At 28.4% G+C, this 20806-nt stretch overlaps 1 protein-coding gene across 6 annotated transcripts; it reads left to right on the top strand.

The window, feature by feature from the left end:
- The first annotated feature begins 2827 nt into the window (after positions 1-2827).
- Positions 2828-18913, top strand: LOC107169584 (medium-chain acyl-CoA ligase ACSF2, mitochondrial-like). 6 transcript variants are annotated; one of them, XM_089225744.1, is made up of 16 exons: positions 2828-2851; positions 2927-3070; positions 8285-8373; positions 8445-8533; positions 10651-10831; positions 11055-11183; positions 11803-12026; positions 12109-12211; positions 12672-12776; positions 12880-13034; positions 13222-13396; positions 13514-13621; positions 13972-14120; positions 16686-16827; positions 18000-18110; positions 18215-18913. In XM_089225744.1, the coding sequence occupies exons 4-16, from the start codon at positions 8466-8468 to the stop codon at positions 18353-18355; spliced, it is 1791 nt and encodes a 596-aa protein (XP_089081870.1). In that variant the 5' UTR covers positions 2828-2851; positions 2927-3070; positions 8285-8373; positions 8445-8465; the 3' UTR covers positions 18356-18913. The 6 variants fall into 6 exon arrangements, with proteins under 6 accessions (XP_089081870.1, XP_089081872.1, XP_089081869.1 ...); XM_089225746.1 differs by lacking the exon at positions 2828-2851 and having other exon boundaries at positions 2867-3062; XM_089225743.1 differs by lacking the exon at positions 2828-2851 and having other exon boundaries at positions 2867-3070.
- The last annotated feature ends 1893 nt before the right edge of the window (positions 18914-20806 follow it).

Here is a 20806-nt window from a genome sequence, read left to right as displayed (position 1 = left end):
GAAGGGGAGACGTGCAGTGACATAAATTCAGAATTCAAACAATTCTAACATATATTTTTTGAATATTGATTGGAGAGGAGAAATCAGTGTAAAACAGGAAGTAAATTGTTGGTTGAGTATATCATAGTAATTAAAAAAGTTAATTTAACATAGTTGTATTACCATTACTTAAGTTCATCGAAACCAATTTGTATTTTACCTGTACACAATCTCGGAGAATATTTGGTAATCAACTCATAATTGTCCGATCTTCAGTATCTATAAGAGTATTAGTCAGGATCTTTTCGTGGGAAATAGCCATCCTTTTTAAAAAGTTACTAAACCATGATCTCCAGAGAGCCGCACATGTTGTTCGATCCAGGAACATCCAGGTAATATTTTACCATTTTTTAAAATAAAATTTGTATTTTACGAGTCTCAATATATTGATGAATTTTTCTAAGAGTCACAGATTACAATATGTTAAAGAGCCGTATGCGGCTTCGGAGCTGCAGGTTGGGGAACCACCTGATCTATAATGTTATTTATATTTTTATTGATACTATCTTGGGGTATAACCTACTTGTGTTACAATCACAGTTATCTACTTTCTACCGTGGTTATAATGTACACATATACATGTCTATACGTTGTATATTTTTGTATATTGTACAGCCATATGGAGCAGGTTAATTTTTATACCTGAGAAATTTGATGTACAATGACATTGGATGAGAAGTAGCAGACATTTAAAAGGCCGAGTAATAGTAAGATTTTGAGCAGCCATATTCTTGGTACTTAGACCATAGACCTAAATATTGGACAATTTATCGTGGTTTATGCGGTTTCTAGACTTTCATTTTTGTATGAGATAAGTAGCTCAAATTGAAAATACCATTTAATAGTTTGACATGTTCAAAGTCTACAAATAAGAAGGTGGTTTTATTTTTAAAAAAATAGGCGATCTACACGCTGAACAGCTAATATGCTCAGTTCGCCTATTTTATCAGTCCTGATATCGACAGTTGAAGTCGACAGATGTAAGTTCCTCAAAATTAGAAGCCATTCTCAGTTGTTTAAATGTGATACCAACTCAATATTTTATTGAGTTGGTAATGTTTTACTGTTATGAATTTTAGATTTTTGAGATTTTTGTAATGTTCACTGTTATTACTGAGTATAGACTGAGAATGTATATATTTTTGGAAATGAAATTTGACTTATTTTTCTTAGCTATGGTAAAACTGTTGAGAAGACAACTTATGACAGCATTTTGGTTTGTTATTGAAGAGTTAGGGCTAATTCAATTATGTTCGATAACCAGCCATCATATTCGTGGAATTTTCAAATACTTCCAGGTCTTGATATAGGCTAGTACCTTGGTACCTGGCTTCCATTTATGAATGTCCTGTGCAGTTTGATTCGTTATATTTATTATACGCCCTATATTATAACTTAGGGTTAGGATGTTTATGATGTTTATGATTTTGTATATTTTTTTTAGGTTTTCCAATAGCATCCATTCTTATACAGAAATATGTTTCATGATATCTATATTCAAAATATCAAAATTTTATTTTGCATATAATTGCATATTTTACCATTTTTTTTTTTAAAGTGCATAATTTGTGTTTTTTTCTGTTTTTTAAGCGCATATTTGACGGTTTTCGATGCAAAGTGCTGAAAAACACTGTAATTTTATATTTTACTGAATCTTATATAAGTTTGATTAATCTGTATTTCACTTATTATCATTTATCACTTATTTATTGTTGAGAATTCAATATGGTTATACCTATACGGAGTAAAGGTTAAATAAAATTTTCGATAAGCCTAGTTAATTGTCACAGTCAAAACTTATCTTAAAACTGCGATCCATTAAAATTTTATTCTATAGAAAAACGGTGGATTCAAAACAGTTAAATTTCGAAAGTACTTAATGGAGAACTTGAAATCATTGAGGGGATCGAAGAGAAATTAACAGCGGAGGATTTCGTTTTTTTTATGTTTTCACCAATTACGTCTGTTGAAGTGGAGAGGAGCTTTCCCAGGTGACTATTATTATTTAAATTAAATTATTATATAAATTATAATTAAATAATAATAAATTTAAATTAAATTATAATTTAAATAAATACAATTTTTTACATAGAGATTTTTTGTTCAATAGATTCAAAAACGTATTAGCACCAAACAGACGAAGATTTACAGTAGAACATTTAAAACAAACTTTAATTATTCAATGAAACTCTTTTTAATTTTTTTTTTTTTTATTTAATTTTTTTCAGTTTTTTCAATTTGTCTATAATAATAAATGTTTATTGAATTTTTTGTCCAAAAATTTCTTTATTTTTGAATGCATATTTTTCAAATTTTTCATGCATATTTAGCTGATTTTTACTGCATACATATTTATACATTTTTTAGTGCATAAATATCCTAACCCCTAATTATAACGAACATATTTTATAGTAGGTAATTTTATATTTTTGTTAATTTTTAATTGTTTTTTTTTTGTGTTAGTATACTTGATAATTGATAGACCGAAATAAAAACCATATAGGTACCTAGTAAGTAGTTGAATTAAATTAAGAATATACTTCTGGACTATGGTGTTCGTGAAATGTTATCCTTTCACCTATTATATTCCAATAACTAGTATAAAATTACTTTTTTTATATTATTATTTATTTCTTATCAATAATATTACCTAGATTAAAACTGTACATTCATACTGCACGTATTAATATAGGTAAGTGTATTATATTGATAAATGACGGCTGAAGCTAATCAGTAATCAGTATATAGTTAGTAAAAGTAGATATGTATAACCACGGGTAAAGTACTTAAATGTCTTAACTAGGAAACGCTAGTCAGTCATGTATAAATAAATGATTGATGGTTAGACTAATAAATTTTTACATTTTTTTATTGATAATTGTTTCAGATTTAGTATAGCAATTTATCATATGAATAATTTTTCATGAGTGCATTTCAACTATATCAGTTCGTGCACAATGCTTCATTAAACAATGACGGGATTTTCGAACGAAAAACATTGTACATTTTGCAGATCGATATAGGTAACTAGGTAAGTACCTACTTATAAATAATGCTATGTATGTTATTACTTATTATGTAATTTCCCATGTGCTTCGTATATATAAATATATATAATATACATATTACCGGGCAGGAGTAGTGTATAGTCTTTTAGAACTAATAACCATCATACATCGCCATAAATCATAATGATATCGAATTTGCTTCACTGGATACATTATATTGTTATAAATACCTAGATTATAAGTCCGACTATCATATTCGTGTGCTAGATTCGGCGAAAAAGCAGCACGCGTGATAAATCTAGCGCATTTATATAAGTTTTAAAATGAAAAAAAGGCTTACTCCCATAGTTCCATTTCATTCAATTAATCATAATGACATACTGAATTAGAAGGTGATATCTATATACACATTAGAATACATAATATAAATTAGTCGGAGGTGGAGAAATATTGTATACGTGTTTAGGTATAATATTCAGAATAAAATTGTCAATTGTTATCAAATAATCATAAATTAAAATTAACACTACTACAAAAAATAATTTAAATTTTTTTTAAATAAATTTAAATATAACATAACTAAAAATATTACAACTAATAATTATAATTATCGTAATACCTTAATAGGTATAACAATAGGGATTATAATAATATATTCGATTTCATAATACTTATCTTAATATTTAATTTCTGTAAAATAATATTGCGGTCAATGGCCTATACAATTATACCTCTATTTTCGTTGGTTTGGGTTTGATAATATTATTAGCTATCTCAGTCAACCAGTTCTAAAAAAAATATCCGGAAACTCGCTTCACTTCATAGTGTATGTGTCAAGCCGGTACCTTGTCATTAAGTAAATGAGTTATTGCAATAGTCACATCATTCATAAATTTCAAGTCTTAAAGTTTTTGAATCATGAATTAAAATTAATAAACAATTACGATAGGGATTTAACCTTAAAATGGGTTTAGCGTGAAAATTCCCATTTTTCTTTTTGTTTTTCCAAAATAATTTCAAAAAGTACTAGGTAGTTTTACTTTCGGTGGTCGCCTAATATAGTTTATCAATTATATTTTACCAGAAACCACTCTCGGAGTAGAAGATTAAAACACTTTTCTATACTAAAACGTACGTGTGTATAAAACGGCATAAAACAACATACACACACACTAGTACATCAATCGTTTCACACAGAGTCTAAAAACAGGCGCGGACCTAATCACCTTGCTTTCGAGATTATTTCATCATCTGTATTGAACGCGCAGTGATTAGATCGACACGTACTAAACTATAACATTATATTGATAAAAATATAAGTAACCAGTATAAATTAGGTAGGTATATAGGTGGAATATTGCACTGTCACATCGACGCAACTGTAAACATTTGAACAAGGAGATGCTAAGCTCCAGTTTTTTGTGACTTAATGGGACCTTACTTTTTAAACAATTTTTTAGGGCGCCGCAGTCATATAGTATAATAATAGTATGATGCATAATACTTTTTAACAATAACTGCAATATTATTGTATTATCCGAAAATTCATCCGGAAATACGAAAGTGTTTTAAATGTACGTGTTGTTTTGTCAATAATTTTTGTTTCGAAGGCCTAATAACATGCAATTACAGGAAACCGTCCCTCGATACGCATGCAATGTTTGACAGCTACAAGTATAATCCGAGCTTGATATCATTCCGTATATATATTGTCGTTATAGCTGGTATGTTCATTATACATAACATACACTTTTATATTATGAATATATATATATATATATATATATATGATATATTATAATATATACGCACATGTATGTATATCATAGCGTATCCCCTGCTATGCACCCGAACGGCGCGTGGTGTGCACAAGGCACCCCCGAAGAAATTAAACTTTGACAACCCCCAAGCGTTTCGTGCGTTCAAACAAACGATTACCCGGTCGGTACGTCGAATATCATACTACCTATACATAATAATAATAATATTACGTATTCGTGAGTATAATATTATATCTACGACATATAATATATCTATATACGTCGAATCGCGATTCTTTGCGTATATTTACATAATATTTTACCGTTGTTACTTATTAAGTAGGTAGGTATATCGCATATAATATTATAATATAGTATATGTGAATGTGTTATACTTATAAAATTTGACGTGTTATAAAAAAATATTTAATAACGCATAATACCAGTTATACCTACTTGTCCTATACCTATACTCTATAGTTGCGTTCGGTTTGTATGTGTATACCGGATGCACCTCTCCCCAACCACGTGCAGTATTCGTATATTATAATATAGAGCAAAACATCTCGAATAGACGAAGAGGTTACATCATTCAATTATTATGTTATTATAATAACTTTATGCTTTAAATTTTGCTATACATTATGATGGTTTATGTACATAAAATCGAACTAATTATTACCTGTCGTTTAGAATATTATACACCTTTATTTGCCTATGTGTATCCACTCATTATAACATGTAATAAATATAGTAATGGAGGTACAATAACATTATATAGTCCTAATACCTAATATTATAATGATATAAAACTATGCATAATATATATTGTTATTAACTATTGTTTATTGTTTTCGCATTGATTTCTCTCAATGCCATGCCCTTATATATATGATGTTATCGACCTTGTATTCTGCGATTAACTGCAAAAAGCACAGAAATGCATAGTGTACCTACACAATAGTCAATAATGTAGATAATGTTTATATAGAAGTATAATACGAGTAGTGTAACATCGGGTGTATAGTTTGAAACGTATAGGTAAATGCGTAAGCCGTAAATACTGAATGCAATATCACAATACACTATTATTATACAGCAGTTAATATTATAATAAGAGCTGTTTTTTTGTTTTTGTTTTAGGATAATATAGGTAGTAGGTACTACCCTTTTATTGTTATTTGATCTACAAACCTGAGCAACCATCATACTTTATATTGTTATTATTATTTTTATTGTTTAAAATGATCAACTTTCACCCCAGCTGTGTTACATTTTATAGGTATCTAGATAATAATATAATATATACGCCTATATACAATATCGTCACGTGTGCGATGAAGGATTTTATGTAAGGAAACACGAATATTATAAGATATAATGTATTTTGTTCATTGTTTATAGTGTGGTTTATTATTTTACTTGTTCCGCTTAACTACCAATTTCGATATAATAATAACAAAACTGTACTATATTATATTTTAAGTTACTGTAGGTTTATAGTTTAATACATTTATTATAATTTAGCGATTTTAGACAAAACTAAACTTTAAAATAAAAATACTTTATTTATCATTTAAATTATTGCTTGTATATTATATTTAACTACAAACAATATCTGTATATTATATAATTATTTATTTTAATATTTTATTCTATTGAAATACTGTGGGCCTTAGTTAAAAGAAAAAATAAATACATATAAATACAAATAAAAAATCGTGAAGATTAATTATACACCTAACATTATACTAATTATTGATCGAGCTTACAAATTGTTAATTAAATTCTTGAGAACCACTTTACATAATATTAAAATAATTTGGTCATAATACGAAACAATTGAATAAATTTAAATACCGACGAATAATGGTGCTATTAACAATATCATCGTTTATTCAAAACCATCTAACACATTTGATACCTATAATGTAACAAATGTTACTAGTTTCGAATGGGATATTTTCAAACACAATAACTCGCATTACTAACTTAGACTTATTTTTTGTTCGTAAAATATGATTTTCAAAACACTGATGTTAACTATAATTATATATAAAACACTAGCATAAATTAAATTTGATTATATTGCTGAATGAACTTCTGCACCAACATGATTTCCCCCCAATAAATTATTGACACGCATATTAATTAATGTAATTAACATAAATCACTGAGAATTTTGAACTGTAAAAATATTTAAATCGTTAAGATATCAAAAATATTATAGGTAGGTAATTAAACCGGCTATAGCTATAGCTATATTTTAACATAAACAACGATAATAAAATATTATTTAATGATGAATTTAGATCTTTGCGCATAACGATAGTAAAAATAATTTAAAAAACTTATATTATTAAATATTTTATTTTTAAGGATCATACCGTAGTAATAAATAAGTAAAAGTTTTAGTTGGAATATTAATCAGCTCTTTATCGTTTTCCGGCTAACCGTATTTTTAGTAAACAATTGTGCATACAGTGCGTTCTACCTTCTATAATAATGTTATATAATATGTTTATATTACATTATTAATATTAGGTACAGCATTGTTTGTATGTGGATTGATAACCAGCTCATGTTTTTACTATCAACAATAATTATTAAACCTTTAAAAATAATAGTTGCACATTTATCGAAACGATAATTAAGAAGTTTGTGATAACTTATACTAAGTAATAACTAATAACAGTAATAAATAATAATGTATTATAGAAATCTAGAAAAATGTTAACACCATACGTTTTATTGGCACTCGTATTAGTATGCTATATCTTCACTGAAAATAAAATAAAATGTAATCTCATTTAATCCTCTTTCCTACATAGTAAATTAATTTCGATAAGTCTGCTACTAACAATTCGATATAGTCAATGGAGGGGGGGAGGGGGCAGAGAACATTTTTAAATCTTTTGAATTGTTTAATTTAACTTCCTGCAATATTATAAAAATCAATCTGAATACGTTTGGATTTTCATTGAATAAATGTAACTATTTCTACTTTCGTTCTCTATTGTTTATAATATATGAATAAATCTTAAAAGTAAAACACTTTATTTTACAGTTGTATACACGTATATTCATTTAGATAAAATCGCGAACACGAACGTTTAAAAAGTAAAACTCGGTCAGAAACTCAGAACTGTACACCTATATATGTTTTTTTTTCGTTCATGTATATTTTTATTTTATTTTTTTGTAGGTATCATAAAAACATCTTAAATGTATAATTATATTCTATAAGTATACTTAAGTATCTAATAAAATACTATGCAATAAAATATTGTCAATCAACTAACCTCAAAACTTTCACTTACTTGCCTCTTGCATTCACCATGATCAAATTAATTCAGTCCTTTTTTCATTTACCTACTTAATGTTAATGTTGAACCTGCAGCTTATGTTTATTATTGAGTATATATTTTTTCAATATCAGTGATGATATAATAACATTATAAAGTATATTATTTTCAGATTATTAAATAAAACAGATACTTGATAATACATTTCATAACGTCTATAGATACACAGCATTATATTATTATTATATGGAATAGAAAGAGGTAAAATACGAATTAGTTTTTAAAATTGTATGTACAGTTATACCATTCAAACAATTTTTTTTTCGTTGTAGGGGTTTGGAATCATTGACAAAATGACTAACTGCTCGTTGTTTAAAATAATGAATCTAAAAGGATTACGTGCTATTAATAGATATACAATGTAAGTATTAAATTGAACTATATATTATATTTATTTTACAATTGTTGATATTCAAATGTACAGAGTATTATTATTTATTTTGAATATGTATTACAATATCCGTTTCGAAGTCTTCAAAACATCTCAAAACTGTTATTATTATTATCGCTGCAATCGCCAATTGTTTATAATTTACTATAAAATTATACATATATTATATATAAGAATTTTTTCTTTTTTTTATTATTAGCTTTTTGTAGTTTAATAATTATTCAAACATAACGTTTATGCAATCGACTATAAAATAATTAAAGCCGTAACAAAACGCTTTATACAATCACTGTATCAATTCAGTACAACACAATTTAGGAGACAGGAGAAGTATAGTTTGCCAACAAATGTCCAAAATCTCATGTGAAGTCAATAATATGATCAGTTACATAATTTCTCACGCATTACGTCGCGTAGGCAGTAGGCACATCATAAGTACTATTAACTATTAACTGAGCATGTTGATTTGTTTTCTATTTCAAATTGTAATTTTTTGTAAACCCAGCAAATACGAATATCAAGCAGAAGTGTTTAACTGCTAAAATATGTTACCGAATATAGAGGGTATAATATTATAGTACTTATCATGCGTCACCCTCCGACTTTTTAGACCATTGGATTTTTTTTCAGTTAAATGTACTAGTCTATAATGTTTACCACGCAACTAAGTAGGTCATTTTAGAACGAGTGGCCATGACCTCTAGGTCTTTAAGTCTATGGTTTTTTCGTGCAACATAATATAATGAATGAAAACAGTTTTAATCTTTGAACGATTAAATAAACCACCCTAAAATAAGGTGTATTACACCTTCAAGGTATACCTACTTGTATGACCATTGTATGATCATTGTAAAACGCGTTGTATAATGTATAGATAATGCTGATAATAGAATAATAATAATAATAGTTGCTATTAATATAAATTATTATTATTGTCGCCGCGAGTTTCGAATTTATTATATAATTAAAAAATAATCTGCCATTTGAGTGAACTGTATGGTCGTAGGTTAGGTACTGCATTAGTAATTGGTATATCACAACACGTGTTTTTTTTTTTTTTTTTTTTGCTAGATATTTATTTACATTTAAGTGCAGGTATTACTGATATGACGGGAACGTTCAAACGTGAAGGATATAATGTATTTGTACCAAGTAACGTAAGGAATTATTAATTACTTAAATAGAAGGTAGATTTGGTGATTTGTCTGAAAGTTTTAAAATAAGGAGTGTGATCGAGCTTCTTAATAATTTAAACATGTTTACTCAAGACACAGAACAGAAAAAAAATGATAGTTGGTTTTATTAATAGTTAATTATCCATTATGATGTTGTATCATTAATTGTAATATAACGGAAAAAAGGCTTAATCTTTTTTACTACTTAATATTACAGTAGACCAGGGGCGTGATTAAGGGGGGGGGGGGATGAGGGGGATATATCCCCCCTAGAGCCTATATAATGTGTATATTTATAATATATTAATTTGAAGCTTATGGAATTATATGTTTTATCGTGCTGACATCACGACGAAATATATTAAATATAATTAATATCAAGAAATCTATAAATTATTATTTAATTTAAAAGTAAATTTTAATTCTAATATATTCAAAATGTACATTTTGAAGAAATTATTATAATATTGTATAGGTACTAAATTGTGTAGAATTTTAAAGCACATTTATTAATACATTTTGTGTACATATATATTAGTTTAAGAATTTTTGATGAAATAGTTTTCCTAGATATTGTACATGAAAATCCAAATATTTTGTGTGGAAAAAAATGTTTATCCCCCTCTAAGACAAATTCCTAATTACGCCACTGCAGTAGACACAAGTTGTATAAACACGGCCGCTTATGTCGAGTTGCATAAGAAAATTAATTAACTTAATGGACCACTAACTCATATGTAAGACATCTTCACCTCCCTATTGGTTCAGTTAAATATTTATTGATTTTTCGTGCAATCTGGAATTTTTAGTGTATTAAACAAAAATAATATTAAATTATTATAATCCAGTAATAATCTTGTACAATATAATTTTTCCTAATTCATCGTTTGCGTTTTTCTTCAATTATCATAGATTTACAAGAAATAATCATTGGTCGAAGTACAGCTACGTGTGCGGGGCCTCCAGTGACCCACTCAAAGCTTATACGATTGGAGGAGTTTTCAATGACGTCGTGCAACAGAATCCTGACCGAGAGTTCTTAGTTAGTCGACATGAGAACAAACGATACACGTTCGCCGCAATGGCTTCCGAGGTTAGCGTAAACTAAATAACACAATATTACTATCGGTTTCATTGAAAGCGACAGTTTTGATTTGTCCTAGATTATATTATTATCGTTACCTACCTACATATATTTACAATTTACACCCATTATATTAAATACAGCTGGGCACGACACTCAACACGCAGAAAAATGTGTACTCGCATAATACTGTAAGCGTGCATGTTAATTGATTCATATTTTTTTTTCACAGGTGGACAAGCTGTGCAGGAGCTTTAATGCCATTGGACTCAATCACGGGGACCGGGTTGGAATATGGATGCCCAATTGTGTGTTATACTTAACGGCGATTATCGCGACAGCTCGCCTGGGACTGATTTTGGTAGTTATTTATTGTTAAAAAATAACAGTTTTTTTTTCATGACCTTCACTTTGGGCCTCGGGGTAATAGAAATTCCAATTTAGACTGAAATTAAATATTTAGCCTGATCTTAGACTAAAAACGTCTCATCTGGAGTTCATATTTAAAATCAATAAAAAAAAAAACTTTATAGTATAGGCTATCAAAAATATATAAATAAATAAATATGGGGTTGTGCCAAACCATTACAAATTAGAACAATAAAATTAGGGTGTTTTGGCATTTCAATTCATTAACCACCGTTTACTAAGCTCCACCCCTTAGTACGTTATCGTTTATATTTACAGTAATATTATAGCATAAAATTGATAGCAGTGCCGTACTCAGGATTTGTTATTTGTTTTCGGGGGGGGGGGGGGGTTTAAACATTCATAATTATTAACATATATATACACATTACACATACTATTATTTATTACTATGATATGAAAATATCTCACCTGAGACACCCCCTGGATACGGCACTGATTGATAGGTAACAGTATAATAAATAAATTATAGTTGGTAGAGGTGTAATGTGGTATTGTGTTGCTTATGATCAACGTCTATACATATATATTTTATATTATTATGATTGCAGGTAAACATAAACCCTGCATATCAGAGTGACGAAGTGAAACATACTTTAACACTGGCTGACGTAAAGTGTCTATTGGTCTTAGAGAAATTCAAGACCCAAAATTATCCTCAAATATTAGAGAAGGTCGATCCGGATATTTGGAAGCGACCATCTAATACACCGATCAAGTCGAAAGTGTTGCCCACGCTTAAATCAGTTATTTTTGATTCAGAAAACCATATAAAGTTAGCGTCAAATTATGATAGCAATTAGTATCGTAATATACAATAAAATGTTTAATATTGTATATAATGGAATTTGTTATAGCGGTGCCTATAATTTACAAACATTTTTTGACTTGGGCTTCAATTCAAATTATAGCATTCCTAATGTTCAACCAGACGAAGGATGTATTATTCAGTTTACTTCAGTAAGTAAAACAGTTAACCGTTTATGTTTATATTAAACTATATTCTATTACTCTATGATATTATTATGATTGTGTGATACATCGGTATTTTTTGTACAAATAATCGATTAATAAAGTTTTACCCGCGCGATCAGTGTTATTTTATCTATCGTCGTCACAAATACATACCAAAATAAGAGACTTATCATAAAAATGAGTAAGATTGAGTAGATAATTTGTAAAATTTATAATATTATATTATAAATTAATATTAAATTCAATTGTGAAAGTGTTTAATTTAAATGTAAATTTATTATAGGGACGTATTGAAAAGATAAACATTCTAAGTGATTTTGTTGCACAGTATAGATCTTAAATATGATTCTCATGACTGGAACAGTGCACATTGCACATATAGTTTAAGCGTTTTAAAACCTAAAAAAACAGCATTTTTCAATTTATTAATTGAAATTATTTTTAGGGTACCACTGGTAAACCAAAAGCAGCATTATTAAATCACTTTGGTCTAATGAACAACGCCTACTCTATAATGAAGCGCTTAGGGATCAACGATGACAACAGTAAAGTATATAATTATGAGAAATATTTTTAAAATTTGTCTGATTATGATTATTATATTATATTACAACCAACCCATCTAATACTGTGAATATTATATGCGTATATAGGGAAAAATAAATAAATTCTGCAATCCAATGCCTTTATTTCACGCTTCGGGTTTATCAATCGGTGCTCTTGGACCTATGATTACCAAATCAACTATTGTTTTACCGTCAGCCCACTTTGACCCAAAAGCCACGGTCGATGTTCTTACCGAAGAAAAGTTAGAAAATGCTATTTTATTTTAGTTTTAAAAAATACTAGTTAATTTAAAATTTTATTTTTCTAATTGTAATTATTCTAGTTAGTATTATTCATGATTTGGATATAATATAAAACGGTATATTCTTAATTATATAATAATATCCAACCTAACTATTAACACGAATATTACCACTTTGTTATTTTAGATGCACAATTTTATTTGGTACGCCGACTGTATACGTTGACATTATGTCCGTTTTCGAAAAACTTTCGCCGAAATTACAAGACAACAATTTAAAGTACGGAATAACTGGTGGTGCCACGTGTTCTCCGATCTTGATGACTAAGTTTAATAAAATGTTTCCACGTGCTAAAATATTGGTACTTAATTTTAAAATGATTATAAATAACTTCTTTTTTTTCAGTTTGTTGTGGAAATTTAGTCTCGACAATTGAAACGGTTTAATTAATATTAATAATATAATTTGTTCGTTTCAGAGTTTGTTCGGGATGACAGAAACCAGTCCATGTACGTTTCAAAGTTTCTTAAGTGATTCAGATGAACGAGTACAGACAACGATGGGTTTCATACAAGATCACGTGGAGGTCAGTATGATATCTGTATACTAACTATATTTTATGTTTATATAAATTTATGATATAAACGCTTGATAGGGGAGGGGCTATAATTAATAATTAATTAACCTCATTTGGGAAGGCGTTTGTCTTACATTTTAGTTATCTGCTGTAGTTTGCAGTCTCTCCACACTTCCTCCACCCTACATGCATGCAATGAGGGTATAATATTATATACGTGATACGTATACTGCGAACTTACATATTAACAGTGAATTCAACTTTGCTGCGTGCTACTACTATAATAGATTATCATTGATTACTCAATTGTTGATATTATGTGAACAATATTATTACCGTCGTGTGTTGTTAATTTCTAGGCAAAAGTGGTCGATACCAATGGCAATATGGTACCGTTCGGAACTCCTGGAGAATTGTTGATTCGCGGGTACCTGAACATGAACGGTTACTTTAACGATGAAGAGAAGACAAAGGAGACGATTGATTCGAACGGGTGGCTACACACAGGGTAAACTATTGTCTATTCGAATATTGTAAGGTGGTTCTTTTGTTGTGCATAATATGGTATATATCACTATGGCATTGGCTATACTTGCGATAAAAGGATCAATCTGTGTATAGTAGGGGTTTAAATGAAGGCATGAGAGCAACGGCAATATATATCTCCAGTACATATTAATATAATTGTTCAGGAGCCACGTTTTAAAAATTAACAAAAAATATATTTATATCAGACCACAGGCATGCGCACGGGGTATGCAGGGTATGCGTTTGCATACCCTGCAGGCAGACGCTTGGGAGCACATCAACAAATTAAAGTAACCAAAAGTGTAAGATGAAATATCATTCTCATTAATTTTAGGATCATTTATATCTATGGGAGAGGGGCATATTTTATCAACCGCATACCTATAGGTACCCTGCAAACAGTGCAAACAAAGTCTGCGCACATGATTATTGAATATTTTGACGCATAGAAGTATTAGGGGTTCTAAATTCTGAAAACATAATCGTGTATGTGTATACATTATATTATATTAAAGAAAACTAGTTAGTCGTGTTGGTATGTATTATTACTACAACGACTGTACAATAAAATAAATTATAGGATTATGTTCTCTAATAAAAACCATAAATATTTAGTTTGGTAATTTTAGCATAATATTTACTGCAGACTGTAATGTAATGTATTGCAAGTTTCCACACCACCTTAGCTTATTAAACGATGACAATGTATATGTCGCATTTAATGTCACATGAGGTATTGCAAGAGGCGCGTTTTTTTTATTGTGGTGTCCCCATGTAGGCCTATTCCACAAAGAGGAGAATGGGAGTGAACTGCCGGCCAACTCAAATGAGACAAACTGAGAAACCGTAAGAAATGTGTTATGTCATATCATTATTTCAGCCAATATAATAATGCAGATTAATATACATATAAAGATGATTTAATAATGTATCTTTTTGCTAACCACAATTCTCCCAATGTCCCCTGTACCGTATTAAATTCAAAACGTGGATATCGTTATCGATAGTCCTTAAAACGCTTAACGCGAGACCAAAGAAAATAATTACAAAATAAATGTATTCTATATACACAAAATAAATAATTAGTTATATACTGAATTTAACACGGCAATATTATATTTCTACCTATACATAATTTAGATTATACATTATATTAAAAACATAAAGTAGGTATAGCTACTATTATTGTATACTTTATCTATAGTATTACGCTATACTACTTATAGCTAATTGTTGTAAATTACAGTTAATAATATTATTCCTGGAAAAAACAAACCGACAATAACAATAAACTTAAACAAATAGAATTATCATCTACCAAAAAATGATCAAACTCAGTAATAAAGTTCACACGACACGAGGAAATCATGGTTACCAGAGTACGCGTTGGACAAACTAGACTCACAGATTCTTTCTTATGTGTAAGAAGACCCGAACACAATAAAATATAAATAATACCTCACTCAAAGAAGCATTCGGCTCCGGACGAGAAAAAAGAGTAATCGATTTCATCAAAATTGCTGAGCTTGCATATTATTTTTAAAAATAAATTAAACTTATAGCTTACCTATACCGGCTAGTCTGGCTACTACCACTATTATAACTGGCAATTGCTTTTCTTTTATCCTGCAAAGCTTTATAACGTTATTTATATAATTAAAATTTTATTCACGTACCATTTTTAATCCAGTTAAATTTTTTTCAATAAAACCATAGCTTGATGATTTGTATATTTAGAAAAAGCAATACATCTGAATTATATAATCGTGCCTTATTATGATATATTCTTGTATCTGAAAAATAATTCCCTGCAATAACTGAATAAGAAAACATTAAAATACATTTTCCTAAAACAACTATTTAAACGAAAAATTGACTCTAAAAGTATTAAATAAAAATATTATATTCATGTTTGAAAGTATGAGTATAAAATAAATAGAATTAATAACTATGTACAAAATTACAATAACCGAAAGTCACAAAAAACTTAACAAAATAAACATACTTTCGTTATAATAGGTAATGCAAATATGTGTATAATAGCCAGCACAGTTTTTAATTTGTTTACTTAATTCCAGCCAACATAATAATAAAATAAGTTGGTTTAATTATTTTTAATTAATTTTATTTAATAATTTTTCTGGTTTTTATGCCAAACGACCATACTAGTTTTGACCAAAATATGATCAATATGGAGATATTTTGTCGTTGCTCTCAGGTATTCAATTGTATACATATATGTGTTTACATGCACGTACTGGCTGGGATGCTGGGATGCTATAGAGCCCACCATTGCTCTAAAATATATTTGATCTAATTTGTTTTTAATCTAATATTGAACAATTTTGTTTGAATATTTGTTGTGATTTGGTACATATTTACGATTTTTACGTATTTTCAATATACATATTATACATCATCTATATATATTAAATTTGACCCAAACATTTTTGTCAGCCCTTTTTTACCAGTCCACGCCTGTGTGTTAGTGTGATAAAATACTAAATTGTTTATATTGTTTAAGGCTTTATTTATAATTGTATAGAGATCAATTCGTTTTGTACGAAGATGGATATGCCAATCACGTTGGTAGATTAAAAGAAATGATCATCCGTGGTGGTGAAAACTTATTTCCCAAAGAAATAGAATACTTTTTGGAATCTCATCCGTCGATTTTACAAGTTCAAGTAATTATACATGCATATATCTACTTATTATATTTACTACGAGTTGGGAAAATAAAAATTCCATAAATTGAGTATTATTATTTAGGTATGTAATCCGTTAATTATCAGTCATCCATAGTACCTAGGTTCTATTATAATTTTTTTTTTATAAATGCAATGTAATTTGACTAATTTAACAACGTATTTTTTACAAAGATTTGTTATCAGTATTTTTGTAGAGGGGAGAATTACGGTTACGAAGAACCTAACCATAAGTATTTACTATTTAGTTTACCTGAAAACCTGGAGACTTATTCTTGAAGTATATCGCGTATAATATCAAAATTTGATCAGTGATCATTTGTATTCTCGATGATATTTGTAACTTTACTAGAACGAAAAACGTTTGACATGATTTTTTCTTCTGATTTCGACACATCCCACAAAATATATTCGAATAATTTTTGATTTGTTAGCCCTGATGTCACACAGATTAAATGTATTTCACATCAATCAACAGCAGAATGCTGATTAGTAATGTTGTGTGGATACTTATAGAATTAAATTTTAATTTGTTTATAGGTATCTATATTTTAACAATTAGTTAAATTTTTGGAAATTTTTTAGTTAACTATATGAATAAATTATAAAATGGGAACCAATTACGAACAAGCTATAATATGATGTTCGTAGAGATACAAACAATTTTAGAAAAACGTTTAGTGAAGAATTAAACTAAAAAATAATAATATTTCATCTTAATAGATTAGTAATTAACTTATATTTTTATTTAAACTCATCAGTTTTTTAAATAAATCGTGAACTATAAATAAATGTATTTTTTAATATCTACTTACCTATAAATCATAATAATATAAAGTGTATTTCAGGTTTAGCTCTGCTTATTGCTAGGTAGGTACCTACTTTCATAATATAATGTATACCTTTAAAAATTTTATCGTTTTTGATTTTTAATACTCTTTACGATAAAATATGATGGTCGATGAAATATATTACCGTCAAATGCTGTGTATAAACTCAAAAATTGTACGCTAAAAAACCGCACCCCATTGCTGTATATAGGTACTATTGGCTATTATTATAATGTTTATAAATTTTTAATATTATTCCAATATTCTTCTAATACATATTTTACACGCACAAGATATGCGAATAATCACTGTTTATTACAGGTATACGGTATACCTGACCATCGGATGGGTGAAGAAGTGTGTGCCAGCGTCATCGTCAAAGAAGGGGTTACAATTACCGAAGCTGACATAAAAGCGTATAGCAAAGGAAAGGTTTGTTTTTGGGTTGTGGCTTGTTTTTTATTTGATAGAACCACATTCCACAGAGGTATACACTTCATTACGTTTTTGTTTTTGTAATTTTTTTTTATTTTCAGATCTCCCATTTTAAAATACCTAAATACATATTCATTGAAAAGGATGGGTTCCCGATGACGGCAACGGGCAAAGTGCAAAAGAACAGATTAAGAGAAATTGCGATGCAACGGATTTCAAGTCTTACTACCAATACCACCTAATATAGTCATAAATCGTAATATTTATTTATTTATTTTATCACGACCGATATATGCCTCTTATCCAATGAATAATATTACACAAAACAGTGATAAATCAGCTCTATTCTTTAGGCATTCGAATCTATCGTTTTATGTATTTCTGTGGTGATTGTGAATTTGTAAAATTATATAATATCAACTGAAATTTATTTTATCATAATATATAGAACAAATACTGTAACTATATACGTAAACAGGAAGTTATATTTACAAAGTTCATTAGGTAAATATGCTAAATAATCATATTATAATTTTTAATTAATATTATTTATTTTACGTTAATCGTGTGTATTGTTATTAGTTATATACTTATATCATTAAACAGATCGATTATTTAATTGGATTAAAAATTACACATACCGAGATCTATATGGCTATAAAGTATATTTTAATGTTTTCATTAATAATTATATTCCTTTTACTATACACGTCTACAAATTTACAACTAATGTTAGTCAGATACTATCCAAAATATATTATTTTATTTTATACTTATATAATATATAGTTATATAATACAGATTGTTTTTTTGATTGAACTAATATAAATTACGATAATATTTACAAGTGATGCGTCAAAAAATCTCCATCGTAATAATTCCAGTAAAATATATCTCCTGCAGTACAATATCAATAAAATAAGATCAAGGTAAAAATATAAGAGTTTTAAAAAATAAACCTCACACAAATAGTTTTATGATTAAGCTATTTGATTAAGCCTTAATCAAAGGCTGACAACCACGCATTGAATTCGGCCTTAAAAGTAATAATCACATAAATATTTGGAAGTTCAGCACATGTTCAAAGCAAGAATATCATATTTTACAAGAAGTATAACTACTTATAAGTTATAGGTAAGTAGGTACAAATTAAGAATATTGGGTTAAATATTTTTTTTTAATAATATAAAAAAAAATAATAATAATAATAATTATAAGTCCAGAAACTATGGGCACTAGCTGTTTTTTTTTTTATAAGGAGGAATGGTTGGTTTGGAACTCGTGTTAAAAAACCAGGTGTTCACCCATCCGGGAGCCAACAACGCTGGCTAGTACGTACACTCAGAGTGTTTCCGCAGTTGAGTGTACGATCGCACCACAAGTAAAATAAATTATATTTTTAACAGGCGAGATTGAAAAAAATTATTTCTTGGGAGCTTATAGTCCAAAAAAAAAAAATTAATTTGAATTATGACGAAATTATATTAACAATTATATTTTAGAAATTCAATGAAACTACCATCCCGTTGTTACTTAGAAGGGATCACATACAACCTTAATTTTTAATACTAAATAGAGCTAGAATAAAATTATCATAATTATTTATTTATTTAATTTGATTAAATTGTATTACCTGCTATCTATATAAGATGATAAGTGTGTGAAAAATATTATTAACACATGTGGCTCGTGCGGGAATTGGCAATTTCAGTCTTGAAAGAAATGTAGCCCTCACCTTCTTTTCGTGCCGTACACGTCGCCACGATTGAAATACCAGCTCATTTTACTACCCGTACCCTTGCCGGAAGATTATACAATAATACAATATGCTGTTTAAACTTTGAATAAATACAACATTATTATATTTTATTTACAAATATAATAATATACTTTTGATTAATTAACTATATTGTACCTATATCTATAAGTTGAACAGTTATTAAAAGTTAAAAACCATCATGCTTGATCAAGTATTAGAGAATATAGGTAAATTAAACTGCTCCAACAGTGTTCAACAAAACGAGCAGTAAAATTTTTACTCGAGAAAAATGTTGCTCACATTAAGTTGAGCTGTTGAATTATAACATTATTACGTAGCACAAAAGTTAAATAAGCTCTTCTGACTAAAATATTAAACCCAATACTAGTTGCAAAGTCAACCACAAATTTGTTCGATATTTCTATTTCATTTTCAGTGTCTGTTAAGATCCTTTTATCAACTTTATGAGGGTTCAAATATTTTATTATACTTTATCATATTCATACATACAAGGTTTGGTAAAATAAATGCTTAATAGAATGTCAGCGTAATTTTTTCTCTCTGACTCATGTACAACATAGCACATTTTACGTTCACAATATTTGTTGTTCATTATGATTAGAATCGTAATAGTTTCTAAAATTTAATTTAAATATAACTTTTTACACATTTACACTTCCCTCTCTAGTCTCTTCTAATTGTTTGCTAATTCAAGCACTGTTATTGTTCGATTACGGTTATAAGTTATATGGTTTGAGTATACAATACAGTTATAAGTCTAATGGTTTGAGTATACGTTACAGTTATTCTTACGCGTGTACTTAAAAATGGTACATAGAAAAAAAAAAAGTCGTAAGAAAAAAACGGTTTTTACAGATATCTCAGGATTTGCTTAAAGTCATAAAACCAATAATAAAGAATGACATGAGAACAA

The sequence above is a fragment of the Diuraphis noxia genome, unplaced genomic scaffold (assembly GCF_037042655.1).
Source record: "Diuraphis noxia isolate RWA-SAM2 unplaced genomic scaffold, SU_Dnox_SAM2 contig0004, whole genome shotgun sequence".
NCBI classification, from domain to species: Eukaryota; Metazoa; Arthropoda; class Insecta; order Hemiptera; family Aphididae; genus Diuraphis; species Diuraphis noxia.
The sequence above is the reverse complement of the archived record's forward strand: the minus strand, read 5'-3'. Positions and strand labels throughout refer to the sequence as shown.